The 15,683-nt window shown below is 48.8% G+C and overlaps 1 protein-coding gene across 1 annotated transcript in view; it reads right to left on the bottom strand.

The window, feature by feature from the left end:
• Positions 1 to 560: 560 nt before the first annotated feature.
• Positions 561 to 15,683, bottom strand: part of LOC308590799 (ras association domain-containing protein 2-like) — a 34,751-nt gene continuing 19,628 nt past the window's right edge. The window contains exons 6-11 of the mRNA XM_081201064.1: positions 10,820 to 10,980; positions 8,492 to 8,593; positions 5,809 to 5,860; positions 4,605 to 4,726; positions 3,187 to 3,284; positions 561 to 1,900 (exon numbers count right to left, since the gene is read on the bottom strand). Coding sequence (XP_081057190.1) covers positions 1,831 to 1,900; positions 3,187 to 3,284; positions 4,605 to 4,726; positions 5,809 to 5,860; positions 8,492 to 8,593; positions 10,820 to 10,980 — 605 coding nt within the window. The 3' untranslated portion in view covers positions 561 to 1,830. The remainder of the gene's footprint in view (positions 1,901 to 3,186; positions 3,285 to 4,604; positions 4,727 to 5,808; positions 5,861 to 8,491; positions 8,594 to 10,819; positions 10,981 to 15,683) is intronic.

Genomic DNA, 15,683 nt, shown 5'->3' with positions numbered 1-15,683 from the left:
AAGTAGGAAAACTTCTGAATTATTATTTCTTTTCTCAAAAAAGCTCCACTGATGCCACTAAGGGCAGGACTACATATTACACATAAATACATAAGGCCACTTATGTTAGTGCAAAGCAGCTCAAGGAGGGAGGAGATCATTTTGGAATGCATTAGTATGGGGGGGGAGGGGAAACAGGATGCTTAACCCTTTCCTGACCCACTTCAACTAAGACCTGCCTTCAGAGGGGTTCCAGGAGCGACTAAGACCGTGCCTGGAACCCAACAGGAGGAAAACCACTCAGGGATGAAAACTAGAGGCAGAATGCAGTTGGCAGGGAGAGGGTTAAACACCCTTCCCCCTTCTTTGCTTCAAACTGCTCCCCCCACAGATGATTTTTGCCATACTGCCTTATGCAGAGGGATTATTTCCCAGCAATTTCAAACATACATCAAAGGGAGGTGGGAAACGTCCGATGTCCATTTAAAGCCCAAGAGCTTCTCCTGCAAAACCTCCTGGGCATTTGGCCTCCATATCTGTAGAACTGGGAGATCTTCTTGAAAATGGCACTGTCGACAGTTGCAAGGGGTGGAGGAGAACAAATGCATTTAGGATTTAAGTAGGAGGGGCCAAAATCTGCAGCAAGGCCCAAAGACGACTCGCTCTTGGGTCTATTTATGTTTGGATGAGAGAGTAAGCCGGGCATTCTTAAAGCTGATGGAACTTTGCACCGTTGCTATATATAGCAAGGCCAACACAGGGTTAACAGCCACCCTTAAAGAAAAATGGTTTATCAAAGGGAATTTGCACTGTTGGCCTCCATAGCTGGGCCACCAGCCCATTCAAACAGCTGAGCCAAAGAGTCTCCAAAAAGTGGTGCTGCCTGGGTCTACAGTGGCCCCTTGTCTTCAGGGCATCTTAGGGGCCCGAGCCAGGTGCCCCCACCTTGGCACCGTACAGGGAAGGTATCTGTGCACTGACTTCCTCAGCCACAGGCGAACCCAAGCCAGTTTTGGGCACTCCTTACCTGGGCCAAGATGAAAACCTGTCCGCCTCTCCCCATCTCAAAGGCCCGGTGGAACCAGGAGGAAAGGGGACTCCTGGAAGGGGCTTTAGCCAGGCCAAGCTGCCACGGGCGACTTTGCTGCCTGAGCAGCAGGGAGAAAGGAGCAGCCAAGGCTGCAATCCAACAGGGTGTGCGCAGAGGAGGCTGCGCCTGAATCCTGTGGGTCTGTGAGAGCCCAGCTTAAAAACATGGGGGAGAGCAAGAGGGAGAGGCCACAGAAATGGGTGGCTGGGTGGATGAGAAAGGGCAGGTAGGACTAAGACCAGGCCCTCCCAGCGGGGGAAGAGAAAATCTGAATATTTTACTTAGAGCTCAGAAATGACCAAAAGAGGGGGAAAAGGGAGGAGACTTCCTCCTCTGGCCCTGACTTGCCACCACAAAGCCAGAATTTGCTTGGAAGGTTAAAGCGGAGTTTTGGTGGCATGCAAAGAGGATGCCCCCAACAGAAACAGAACCTCAGAATCTCCCGGCTGGAGAGGCAAGAAGGTCCACTGGGTCCAGGCTGGCCAAGAGGCAAAGGCTTTGGTGGCTGCCTTGTTTGTCCCCAGCAAGCAGCGCTCAAAAGGTCTCCTGCCGCTAAAGAGAGAGTCTCCGCTGAGTTCACCTCCAGGAAAGCTTGGAGGAAAGGAAAGACAGTTGGTCAAGGTGGGTTCTGTGTTCAAGTTCTGCTCCAGAAAGGAAGAGCCGCCTTTGCTCGTCGCAGCACAAACAAACAAATCTTCTCCAAGACGTGGCTCTTCTGGAGCCCCGGCAGAGGCAGCAAAGTCCGCCCAAGGGCAAAGGCTTCACATTGTGGCCGGGCCTTCGGAGATCTCTTCTAATCGTTGCTCAATCATTACACGCAGGACAGAATACCTGAAAAATAAGCAGTGTCTTACAGCTTAAAAGGAAAAGGGTGTGCACCCCAGACCTTTGTGGTGAGGAGAGAGGAGCCTTCTCCACTGGGGCGTCAGTGCGGTGTAGTGGTTAGAGTGCAGGACTAGGACCTGGGAGATCAGGGTTCGAATCCCCCCTTGGTCACTGCCTCTCAGCCTAACCTACCTTGCAGGGATGTTGCGAGAATAACATGAAGAAGGAGGGAGAAGTGCAGCCTTGAGCTCCTTGGAGGAAATGTGGGATATAAGTGTAATAATAAAAATAATAAAGAAAACTGGTGTCCAGATGTTTGGGCTGCAACAGGGCAGCTGGGTGGAGACTCTGGGGCTGCTAGGAGTTGTAGTCCAACTTGGTTGGAGGGCACCAGGTTGGCCAAGGCTGCTCTGCATCTTAAGCATCATTTCAAGCAATTCCCACGGTAACATCCCCAGATTGGGCCCTTAAAAATATATTCAGAAAGAACTGTGCTTTGAGGACTGGAATCCAGGGAATCATAGAATCATAGAATCATAGAATCCTAGAGTTGGAAGAGACCACAAGGGCCATCGAGTCCAACCCCCTGCCAAGCAGGAAACACCATCAGAGCACTCCTGACATATGGTTGTCAAGCCTCTGCTTAAAGACCTCCAAAGTAGGAGACTCCACCACACTCCTTGGCAGCAAATTCCACTGTCGAACAGCTCTTACTGTCAGGAAGTTCTTCCTAATGTTTAGGTGGAATCTTCTTTCTTGTAGTTTGGATCCATTGCTCCGTGTCCGCTTCTCTGGAGCAGCAGAAAACAACCTTTCTCCCTCCTCTATGTGACATCCTTTTATATATTTGAACATGGCTATCATATCACCCCTTCACCTCCTCTTCTCCAGGCTAAACATGCCCAGCTCCCTTAGCCGTTCCTCATAAGGCATCGTTTCCAGGCCTTTGACCATTTTGGTTGCCCTCCTCTGGACACGTTCCAGTTTGTCAGTGTCCTTCTTGAACTGTGGTGCCCAGAACTGGACACAGTACTCCAGGTGAGGTCTGACCAGAGCAGAATACAGTGGCACTATTACTTCCCTTGATCTAGATGCTATACTCCTATTGATGCAGCCCAGAATTGCATTGGCTTTTTTAGCTGCCGCGTAACACTGTTGGCTCATGTCAAGTTTGTGGTCAACCAAGACTCCTAGATCCTTTTCACATGTACTGCTCTCAAGCCAGGTGTCACCCATCTTGTATTTGTGCCTCTCATTTTTTTTGCCCAAGTGCAAAAAAAGGAAGAGCTTACTTGTGTTTTAGTTTCTTGACTTCACGATCTTCTTCCTCTTTGAGTTTCTGAATGAAGCTTTTCAGGACGGGCATTTCAAACTTGATATATTGAGCAACCTGCCCAGGAAGGGGGAGGGACGCAAAAAGAAAACAGAAAGGTGATGGAACACGCCACCCCTGCGAGGCAGACACAGAGAAGAGCTTGAGAAACACACATCTCCTGGCTTGAGGTTGGGACTGGCCCCACTCAGCTACCCACGACTGTGTATGCACAGATCTGAGCACCCTCTTCTGGTGCAAAGGGGAACAGGAGTGCTTTGGGTGAAGCCCAGAAACTTCCTGCTTTAATTGTGCACATTTCTTAAGGACAAACAACAGTCAGCAGTCCTCCTGTTTAACACCAGGGCAGGAGGAGAATCAGGATCACGACTGAGCTCTGTGAGGAGGGGAAGTTAACGCTTTTCCTCATTCCTATTAAAATAATCACTTTCTATCTGCTTGCAACACACTTCCACACTTCTTGTCAGATTGAATCCTGACAAGACAGAAGTACTGTTTTGGGGGGACAGGAGGCAGGCAGGTAGGGAGAACACCCTGGTCCTGAATGGGGTAACTGTGCCCCTGAAGGACCAGGTGCGCAGCCTGGGAGTCATTTTGGACTCACAGCTGTCCATGGAGGCGCAGGTCAATTCTGTGTCCAGGGCAGCTGTCTACCAGCTCCATCTGGTACGCAGGCTGAGACCCTCCCTGCCCGCAGACTGTCTCACCAGAGTGGTGCATGCTCTAGTTATCTCTCGCTTGGACTACTGCAACGCGCTCTGCGTGGGGCTACAGCTAATCCAGAATGCGGCAGCTAGACTGCTGACTGGGAGCAGCCGCCAAGACCATATAACACCGGTCTTGAAAGACCTACATTGGCTCCCAGTATGTTTCCGAGCACAATTCAGTGTTTGTGCTGACCTTTAAAGCTCTCAATGGCCTCGGTCCAGTATATGTGAAGGAGCGCCTCCACCCCCATTGTTCCGCCTGGACACTGAGGTCCAGTGCCAAGGGCCTTCTGGCAGTTCCCTCGCTGTGACAACTACCAGACTTTTAGAAGACATCTGAAGGCAGCCCTGTTTAGGGAACTCAAACAGAGATTACAAACTCAAACTCATAAGGATATGTATAACATAATAATTCGTTACAGAATTTGAGTTTCTAATCTCTATATGAGTTTGTAATCCTTGTCAGAATACATACTTTTGAAAGGATTAGCCTGGGAGTTCTAGCATGAAAGGGAGAAAAACCTGTCAGCTTCTACCAGGTCACCTCTTCCTCAGTTTTTCCCCAACCTCAAACGCTGCCCCACAGGGAAGCTGCTCCACCAACCCCTAGATCATTTCACCTGCTCGTCTCTGAACTGAAATAAGATTCCACCGCAAAGCAGCAACTCACGTCGTAAGTGACTTCTTCCACCTGGTCCTTTTCCATCAAGAACACCTTGGAAACTTGTTCACAGGGTCCCTGCAGAATCCGAGCAATCAGCGGGTAATCTGTCACCTTTAACTTCTGCTTTTCTGCATGAAACAGCGAGTGTGGATAAGCAGGGACCCCTAAATCCACCCTGTTGCCCCAGACACAGAGGAGGGGGGAACAGCAGCAGCGGCAAGCTCAACCAAGCAAGAACTTTCTGAGAAGCATCCAAGCAGGGGGTGGGGGCCGTTTTGCAACCCAAGGGCCACATTGACCCATAGTCCATCCCTCTTGGGGCCTTATGTCAAGAGAGGTTGTGGCCAAAGTGTACAAATTGGTGGGCAAGTATTGCAGCTCTCAAGGCTACCTGTGAAAAGGTTTTCCCAACAGCTACTTCACACCGTTTTAAATTATTTTTAAAATCCATCTGCAGGAGCACCGCTGGCCATTCCCCGAGTTGGTGAGGCTCGTTTAGCAACAACGAGAAACTGAGCCTTTAGTGTCATTGGCCCAGTCCTGTGGAACGCCCTGCCACTGGAGATTCAGCAGGCACCTTCTGTGCCAACTTTAAATGCCTGCTGAAAAAATGTCTATTCCGCCAGGCCTATGCAGGCAAGTAAGAATACATCATTCCACAATGGTTAATTGATGCCTGCTTTTAACGTTAAAAATATTTTTAATGGTTTTATTGTATGCTTTTAGGTTGTTGTAGTAAACCGCTTTGGTCTTTTATGATATAGCAGTATACAAATAAAAAAATATATTTTTAAAAATCCATTTTAAAACATGTTTTAAATGCACATATGGCGGGGGGCTTTGAGGCAGGTGAAGTTAACAGCTGGGGTGGGCTTAACTCATTTCCCTTCCCGCCCCCCATGCTCCGTGGCATCACAATTAGGCTGGTGACCCATGGCTTAAATCCATAACTGCTTAGCTGCACCACAGCCCTATTGAAACCAGCACACAATACACTATGGACAATATAGAGAGATACAGAATATGGATTATGAAATAACATGCAGTTGAAAATGTTGACAGTAAGATCCATGGAGGGGAAGTCTGGAGATTGAGAAAAATCTCTAAATATGGATATGTAATTGGTACTGTTATAACTTTATGCTTGTAAAATCAAATAAAAATTATTATTATTTTAAAAGAAACCAGCACACAATAACAGCCTGCTCACCTCCACTGGTGTGAACAATGTACAAGGCGAATTCCTCTGCCGAGTTCTCAATCTGAACACAGAGAAAAGAAAACACAGAAAAGATAAAACTCTCTCTCTCTCTCTCTCTCTCTCTCTCTCTCTCTCTCTCTCCCACCCACCCACCCACCCACGGAACAAGGTTTTCAGGTTGACCAAGATCTGGAAACCAAGGGTCTGGAAACCAAGCCTTATCAGGCACGGTTGATGGGGGTGGGCCAGGGCCGTCTTACCCATAGGTGCTAGGGGTGCAGGGCACCCGGTCGCCGGGCTCTCAGGAGTGCCAGGCCAAGAGTCCAAGGCCCGAGAATTGAGTCTGGCGAAGAGCCCACCCGTTGGTCGGAGCGCCGCAGTGGGCTCTTCTGCTGCTGGCAGCTATGCGCCTCGAGTTTGGGGGCGACCAAGCCAGCCAGCTCCACCTTTCTGCACGCCTGGGACTGGGCAACCTGGGGGGAGGGCACGCCGGATGGATCTTTGCACCCCGGCGCCGCATATGCTTAAGACAGCCCTAAGCTGGGCATGTTTAGCCTGGTAAATGGAAGACTGAGGAGATATCATGGCCATATTCAAATACATAGCAGAGACAGCTTGTTTTCTGCTGCTCCGAAAGGAAGGACCCAAACCAATGGATTCAAACAACAAGAAAGGAGATTCCAATTAAACATCAGGAAGAATTTTCTGACGGTATGAGATGTTCAACAGTGGAATGGACTATCTCAGAAGATGGCGGACTCTCCTTCATGGGAGATTGGATGGCCATCTGCCAGCGATTCTTGAGCTGTGATTCCTACATTGCAGCGGGTTGGGAGTCCCTTCCACCTCTAAAATTCTATGATTCTATAAGGGAGGCAAGATGATGCCCAGGCTGATGTTGCTGGACTCCAGCTCCTGTCAGCCCTAGAGTTGGAGTCCAGCAACCTCTGCTGGTCTAACCACTTCTTCCTGTTTCAGGCTTGGTGGGCCCGAGGGTGCCGGCTAAGTCAACGTGCAGCAGCCAGACTCTATGGCCTGAGGCTGCCCTTTGGGGCTGTTCATGTTATTTTATTCCACCCAGTGAAGCATATCAGCCTCCAGAACCAGCCCAGAGTATGAAAATGCAAACACAACACACTGGCTAATAGCTGTTAGTGAATATGCAGTGGTACCTCGGGTTACAGATGCTTCAGGTTACAGACTCCGCTAACCCAGAAATATTACCTTGGGTTAAGAACTTTGCTTCAGGATGAGAAGAGAAATTGCACGGCGGCAGCGGGAGGCCCCATTAGCTAAAGTGATACCTCAGGTTAAGAACAGTTTCAGGTTAAGAACGGACCTCCGGAACGGATTAAGTTCTTAACCCGAGGTACCACTGTACGATGTCATTCAAAATATACGAATAAGTCACTTCAAAATGACGTCTATATCATACAACACATCTCACAAAATATACAAGTAACTACAAGTTGTTATATGTATTATATCCGGAATAGTTCAACTGTTTCGGAATAAAGTCTTCATCAGCTGGAAATGGGACATAAGACATTGCAGGCAATGAATGACAACAAAACTGAGCCACCTGCATGTAAGTTATACAATAGAACAAAATATATAAAGAGGTAAAGGTAAAGGGACCTCTGACCATTAGGTCCTGTTGTGGACGACTCTGGGGTTGCGGCGCTCATCTCGCTTTATTGGCTGAGGGAGCCGGCATTTGTCTGCAAACAGCTTCCGGGTCATGTGGCCAGCATGACTAAGCCGCTTCTGGCGAACCAGAGCAGCGCACGGAAACACCGTTTACCTTCCCGCCGGAGCGGTCCCTATTTATCTACTTGCACTTTGACGTGCTTTCGAACTGCTAGGTTGGCAGGAGCAGGGACCGAGCAACAGGAGCTCACCCCGTCGCAGGGATTCGAACCGCCGACCTTCTGATTGGCAAGTCCTAGGCTGTGGTTTAACCCACAGCGCCACCCGCGTCCCTATATAAAGAGGTACATACCAAATAATTATCAGTGAAATATTAATAGAAATGGGGATCATGCTAGTGGATCAGTGCCCACTGGATAGTGTAGCTGCTGATGCTTACAACACAAATACATTTGTGTTTGACTCTGATACATATAACTTGTGGTTACTTGTATATTTTGTGAGATGTGTTGCATGATATATACATCGTTTTGAAGTGGCTTATTCATATATTTTGAATGACATCATAACCCATTATATATTGACTAACAGTTATTAGCCGGCGTGCTGTGTTTCCATTTTTGTAGATTGTTACATTTTGCAACACAGGGGTTTGTGTTTGTCCAGTCCAAGAATAGGCAGCTGTGACAGCAGGCAGCTGATTGGTGCCATCACGAGAAGTAGACACAGATATACAACCTACAGATGCCTTTACCAACTTGGGGGTTCTCCATGGTACGACTCCCATCAGCCCCAGGCAGCACGACCATTTTGGACTACAACTCCCATCAGCACTGCCGTATGAAGCTGAGTCGGATGGGAATTGTGGTCCGAAATAGATGGGAGGCCCCCGAGGCTGGGCAAGGCTAGGGACAGCCACCCTCCTCCGCAAGCCCCACAGAAATGGACCAGAGTTGGACAGGGGCCGAGGAGGAGAGGACACCACTGGGAGACTTTCCCAGCTCAGATTTGGGCCAGTACAAAATGTTGCAGCAAAACTTGCCTTGAACTTGTTAAGCAGAAGCTTGAGCACTTGAGGCGTCGTCATGGTGCTGTTGATGCGGACATTTGTGATGGAGCCGTAGGCGGGTGTGAAAACCGATGTCTGCGGAGAGGAGCAGAAAGCCATCAGAAGGCTGGAGGACAGGGTGATCTAGACAAGAGGAATCCCTGGAGGCCCACAGAAGCACAGAGGGATGTGTGAGCCATGTATTGGGGGAGAAGGGGGAGCTAACGCCATGGCAGATTAGAAACTATGGAAGATCTTATTGAGCTCCTTGTTTTGATTAATTTCTTGCAGTCATTTGCTTTATTAAAAGGCTACTGTGCTTGCTATTATAGGGATTGACAGTGTTTCTTGGTTTTTAATGCTGCCGTGATTCTTGTGAACCGCTCAGAGCTCAACATTTGTTGCTGGAAAAGCAGAATGCAAAGATTAAATCAAAATCGAATCGAGAAAGAGGAGTTGGTGGAAGGAAAAGAACAATTGCCAGCAAGAGGACTGACTACAGGCATCAAAGAACCTCAAAAATTATAATCAATTATTCTAAATTCATACTACAAACATTATGATATATAAATCCTAGTTAAAATATTATAAAATTGATTATGAAAAGTATTTTTTCTTTTCATTCTTCTTGTTTCTCTCTTCTACCTTTTGTCTTTCTTCTTTTCTAGTCTGCATTCTGGAAAATTGTGTAGATAAATGTTTTAATGTATGGTTATGTATTGTTTCTATTTCTTCTTTTCTTTTCATTTTTTTGTAACATTTAATAAAATAAAATTAAAAAAAATTAAAAAAAGAACTTCAAAAATTAACTGGGAAATGGTCATACATTCCGGAGCAAATATTATGGAGCTTTTGAATTCTCACATTGCCAGCATTCTGTAGTTTTATACACATCATAGTTTTCCGTGTATAACACGCCCCCGTGTATATTTAAGAAAATGGGGGAAGATTGCCCAGAGTTGTTGAGATTGGGGGGGGGGGATTGCCCAGAGTAGATGAGCTTTTTGAGGGCTAAAATTCACTCACCTGCCAGACCAATGGTGACTATCGTGCACGTTGCCAAACCAACCTATTGTCTACCCATTCGCCAACAGCAGCCACCCTAATCACACGCCCAATTACTGCAGTAGCAACCTATGGGCAGCAGCCCTTACCATGGCCACCAGTCATGGCCAATCACCCCTGACAAGCTCCTGCTTGCACCAGCAACCAATCCCCCGTCCCAACAACGCACTGACCATGTATAAGACGAGCACCAATTCTGGACATTGTTTCAGAAGAAAAAAAAACCTCGTCTTATATACGGAAAAGTATGGTACATGGGCACCAAACTCTGCTAAGTGAAAGCCAGAATGTGGTGTAGGGCTTAGAGCGTCAGACTAAGAGCTGGGAGAGATCAGAATTCGAATCCCCGCTTGGTACGAAGCTCACTGTGTGACTTGGGCCAGTCATTGCCTCTCAGCCTAACCTACCTCACAAGGTTGTTGTGGGGATTACTGTATTTTTTGCTCCATAAGACGCACTTTTTTCTTCCTAAAAAGTAAGGGGAAATGTCTGTACGTCTTATGGAGTGAATGTGTGATTTCTGGAGCCGAATAGCCCAGGGGCGAAAAGCAGACCGTGCTTTTTTTTTCTTTTCTTTTTTAAAGAGGGAAGGGGGTGTTGAAATGAAGCAGCTGATCGGTGAGCAATCGGGAGGGAGATAAGGGATGCTAGCGATAAAGGAGGCTGCCTGGGAGGGGGGAGGTAAAAGCCCATGGATCCTCAGGATTTTTACATTGGGTCACCCCAAATTCACCATCATATCACATAGCATATCCATGGCTACAGCCTGCACCAAAAAAATCATGCACCCACTGTTGCGTGGGGCACAAAAATCTGCTTACAAAGCACGGATCCACATGGATTATCAGGATTTTTGCATTGGGCTACCCCAAACTCACTGTCAAATCACATGTCTGTGGTCACAGCATGAACCACAAAAATCATACATCCACTGTTTGTTCAGAATATTTTTTTTCTTGTTTTTCTCCTCTAAAAACTAGGTGTGTCTTATGGTCAGGTGTGTCTTATGGAGTGAGGAATATGGCAAGGGAGGGGAGAACCACATATTCTCCCTTGAACTCCTTGGAACAAAATGCCACAAATACATGATAACGCAAATAATAAATAGAGGCTAGTTTCCATATAAAACAAAACAAAACAAAAAATGCCTGCCTTAACAATTCTCTGGAAGGCACCGAGAGCTACATTCTTGACCTGGATCCATCCCTAAATCACGATGCTCCTGCGCTTTAGGGAGACCCTCCTTGGGAGACTCACTTTGTGGTTGTAGAAATGCCCATTGATGGAGAAGCGGTGCCTCCTGATCCTCCGCTGCTCACTCGGGGTGCGGAGAGTTCCCCTGCGGCGCATGCCCACATCGCTCCGCGTCCGCATCAGCTGCGGCGCTTCTTCTTGCTGGGCTTTGAGATCGTTGTCATCTAAAACGGAGGAGAAAGGTGTGTCAAAAGAAGCTGACCTCCCCCAAAGAAATTCCAAACAGCTGTATCTGAAGTGATGGACGTGAGGCAGGAGTTGATAATGCAGGTGAGCTGCAAGCACGCTGCCGGCCAGCCCTGTGGAGCCTCCTTTTATTGACACAAATATGCAAACCAGTCAGATACATTTTGGGCTGTGACCTTTACACATCTTCCGGTCCCGAGATCGAGGGGTGGTACAAAGCTATTTTGGCACCTGTTTCCACCGCGTCATTTTCCCTTGCACTGTGTATGACGAAGGAGACAAAAGGTCTCAGAGACAAAGGTTACAGACAGGGCACCGCAGACTACTGAGACCGCAAAAGGTCAGACAGAGGGCAAGATGTTCAGACAGCTGTGGCTTGTCTGTGGGGGGGGGTGCCCCGCACCCCAAGGTCATGCGCGCAGGCAGGCTAAGGCTGCCTGCGGGTGGGGAGTGTCCTCCCTCCGGACCCAGCGATTATCCCTACATGTACCTTTCAAAGTTTTCAAAAAAAAAGAGGCCAGACTCCATCGTCTGACACAGCCAGCAACACACATACAGGCTTACGGGGTCTGAACTGCAGATAAAGGACCAGGAGGCAGCAATACTCTTGAATACCAGGTGCTGGAAGCTGCAAGAGGAGAGAGGGCTCTTATGGGAAACCGGCAAGCAGGATTTGAGCGTGACGGGCATCTGGCTGGCCACTGAAGAACAGGATGATGGATTAGGTGGGGCACTGGCCTGATCCAGCAGGCGCTTCTTATGTTCTTACATGATCTTCTCCTGGGAATTCCTCCTTCCCTCTCTGGCATGAGAAGGACTCTGCAGGATCAGACCCAAGCCACATGTGCCCAACCAGGTGCTTCTGGGAAGCCCACAAACAAGATGTTCAGAATCGGGACAAATAACTCAGGTCCCCTTGCCTTCTTTTTCCAATAAGAGAAGCATATTAGCATGGGGCCTGCTACCAGCTCACAATTTTTACGGACTCTTCCTACTGCGGGTTACTCAGTTTGCAACAAGCAGAACTTGCACGATGCGCACAAAGCAGCCCAGTGTTCTACTCACGTGTAAAGGCAATGCGAAAGCGTGCAAAGCTCCATCCTCCTTGCTGCCTTTCACAAGCTGGAGGGCAAACAACTGAAGCACAAAACCTCCTTTGTGTGTGGAGCATCTCTTCACAACAGAGAATTGGGGAATATGAAGAAGTGTTTGCCCTCCAGCTCACAAAGGGTGAAACTCAGTGGGCTTGTCCCTCTCCATGTGTTCCTTTTACACATGAGTAAGACTCCCAAAGAAAGGGACGCGGGTGACGCTGTGGGTTAAACCACAGAGCCTAGAGAAGGTCGGCGGTTCGAATCCCTGCAACGGGGTGAGCTCCCGTTGCTCGGTCCCTGCTCCTGCCAACCTAGCAGTCTGAAAGCACGTCAAAGTGCAAGTAGATAAATAGGTACCACTCCAGCGGGAAGGTAAACAGCGTTTCCATGCGCTGCTCTGGTTTGCCAGAAGTGGCTTAGTCATGCTGGCCACATGACCCGGAAGCTGAACACCGGCTCCCTCGGCCAATAAAGCGAGATGAGCGCCACAACCTCAGAGTCGGCCACGACTGGACCTAATAGTCAGGTACCCCTTTATCTTTAGGACTCCCAAAGAGGATATGGGAAGCTGGTGCTTTCGGTGAAGGCAGACGCTGGAGACATGGAATGCTACTGTTAAGTGTTAAATGAAGGTGTCTGTGAGGGGTTAAGGTTATAGAAGTTCAGCAGCAAGCAGAGAAAACAAAGGAAGGGTGAATACTGAAAATTGTTTCCTGGAATTGCTCTGAGATCCAGCTGCAATTCTGCCAGCACAGCCAATGTTCCTAGTTGCTACAGAAGCCAACATGTTCCCCTTCATTAGAGGTTCTCAAAGAATCGTAGAGTTGGAAGGGAGCCCCAGGAATCATCAAGCCCAACCCTGTGTGAGTTGGAGTGGTGCCACTATCCAGAGATAAAATCCATAGCCAGTGTTTTTACTGTGAGAAGAAGTCAACAATGTGCTATTCACAGACTCCTTTCCTAATCAGGGTGTCTTCGGCTACATTTGTAACATGCTCCAACCTTCTAGGCCAAGGTCATTTGGATGTCAACTCCCTAACAATTGTGATCTAAAGTGCCTTAGCTGTGTTCTCTGGGAGGGCTGAGCAACACTCCTTTCATCTGGGCATCCCTTCTAAGCTGTTGCACAGAGGTTTAAACGTCCTCAAGCCTGAGAATCGGAAGGTCACACTTATAATAATAATGGCCTGCTGATAAAATTAAGCTTGGACTGGTGCTGGTTTTCATCTCTCGATTATGGACTGCTAGGCTGCACATCAGTTAATTGTGATGGTCTTACTCTGAATGGGTTTCTGAAAACTTGGCGGGGTGTGTGCGGATTGTGCAGCAGAGAAAACTGATAACCCTGACCATGCCCTGCTCTTGGCTATGGGGAAGGCAAAAAGAGGCAGGCAGTGAACACAATCGCCCACAAGCATCTTCTCCTGCATCATGCAGCCCAAGGGGCGCACTCGTACTCTGGAGTGCTGAAGGCCAGTGGCAAAGCTGCATGCTCCAGCACTGAGGGCGGAGAGCAGGCGGGGGCGTGGTTGGCGCACGTCCCAGGGAGTGTGGCGTGCATCCTGGGGGCGTGGCATGCCGCCCACGGGGGCGTGGTGTGTCCTGCTGCGTGGAATGCCACCCACAGGGCGTAGTGCCTGGCGCAGTGGGGGGGGGGATGCGTGGCCCATGATGGTGCTGAAGGCAACTGCTTGTGGAGGGCAGTGGCCAGATAGACAAGAAGGTTACCCTGGCAGCTTCCAACTGGCCCAGGGCTTCCAAACTGACGCAGCAAAACATATTCAACCACTGACTGTTGCGCATGGAAGAAGAAGAAGGAGAGTTTGGATTTGATATCCCGCTTTATCACTACCCGAAGGAGTCTCAAAGCGGGTAACATTCTCCTTTCCCTTCCTCCCCCACAACAAACACTCTGTGAGGTGAGTGGGGCTGAGAGACTTCAGAGAAGTGTGACTGGCCCAAGGTCACCCAGCAGCTGCATGTGGAGGAGCGGAGACGCGAACCCGGTTCACCAGATTACGAGTTTACCGCTCTTAACCACTATACCACACTGACTCTCAGGGGGGAACTCAGCTAGGGTGGTTTTGTTTATTGCTTTGCACAAAAGTTTCTGAACAGCGATTTCCATCAGCTATTTTACCTTAAACCCACTAGTCTTCCAAGCAGTGAGTGGGATTAAAATCGTTACTGCAGAAATGTCTAACAGTGGCCCTATGGCTACAGCAACATGGGGCACTGCCCTTCCCACATTTCCTTCCCGAAGACCCGGACTACTGAAGCGTCCTGTGTGACTTGGCGTTTCAAACACCTGCGACTCCAAATAAATTGGTTGCTTTGCGCTTCTCGTCCCGGGGGGGACCAATGCAGATGCTGAGACTTTGATCTATCTAAGCAGAGGTTGCCTGGCTTGCTTTGGTTTTTTAAGGGAAGGGGGAAAAAGAGGGGGGAGGCGAGGCGAGAACGACACAGCTCAGATTGCACAAAGCCCGTAAATGCCAAAACCCACGTGGTGGTTTTCTGTTTTGTTAAACAGGAAGGCCGATCTCGGATCAGAGAGCGATGGGCAGTGGGGAGAGCTGCAGAGAGCGCTTCTCCTGTAAATGTTTATTTCTCCATGGCAACTCTGCTTAACAATGACTCCTGTTATTCTCCCTTTCTAAAGAGAGGAGGGCTGTGTTGCCAAGGAAAAGGGGAACAAAGCTCATTCTTCCACACCCCTCAGTGTGTGTGTGCGTGTTTCACGCTGGTCTCATGAACTCGGAGGCGCCTGGCTGCCCCTCAAGGCCAGCTTCTTCCTGCTTTCCACGGGGGCCAAACAGACGCCTCTGGCAAAGTCCACAAGCAGGATTTGAGTGCAGCCACTCTCTCTGCCTCTGGCCAGGGAGGAAGGTAAAAAGTAAAGAGTAAAGGACCCCTGGATGGTCAGGTCCAGTCAAAGGCGACAACGGGGTGCGGCACTCATCTCGCTTTCAGGCCGAGGGAGCCGGCGTTTGTCCACAGGCAGCTTTCCGGGTCATGTGACCAGCAGGACTAAACCGCTTCTGGTGCAACGGGACATCGTGATGGAAGCAAGAGCACACGGAAACACCATTTACCTTCCCGCCACAGTGGTATCTATTTATCTACTTGCACTGATGTGCTTTCGAACTGCTAGGTTGGCAGGAGCTGGGACAGAGCAACAGGAGCTCACTCCGTCATGGGGAATCGAACCGCTGACCTTCCGATCAGCAAGCCCAAGAGGCTCAGTGGTTTAGACCACAGCGCCACCCACGTCCCTCACTTGCCGATCAGCCTTGACCTCCACAAATCTGACACACACACACACACACCCCTTTTAGAGCTACCCAGGCCAGAGGTTGTGACTGCATCTGGAAGTGGCAAGTTTAACTCTGAACTGTATGAAGAAGTCATTCCTTTTAAGAACATAAAGAGAGTTTGGTGGATCAGCACCATCCACATCACAAGAGAACTCTGAAACAAATATTTAGACCCGAGATACAGATTGCTCTGTTCCTTTTAGACACATAATTATGGCACTCCTAGCACGGGGTAAGCTCCCAGAAAAACACCTTTCAGAAACTGATTTA

This window comes from Podarcis bocagei, assembly GCF_964188305.1.
Source record: "Podarcis bocagei genome assembly, chromosome: 7".
Classification (NCBI taxonomy): domain Eukaryota; kingdom Metazoa; phylum Chordata; class Lepidosauria; order Squamata; family Lacertidae; genus Podarcis; species Podarcis bocagei.
Note: the sequence above shows the minus strand (reverse complement) of the source record. Positions and strands in the feature narration are given on the sequence as shown.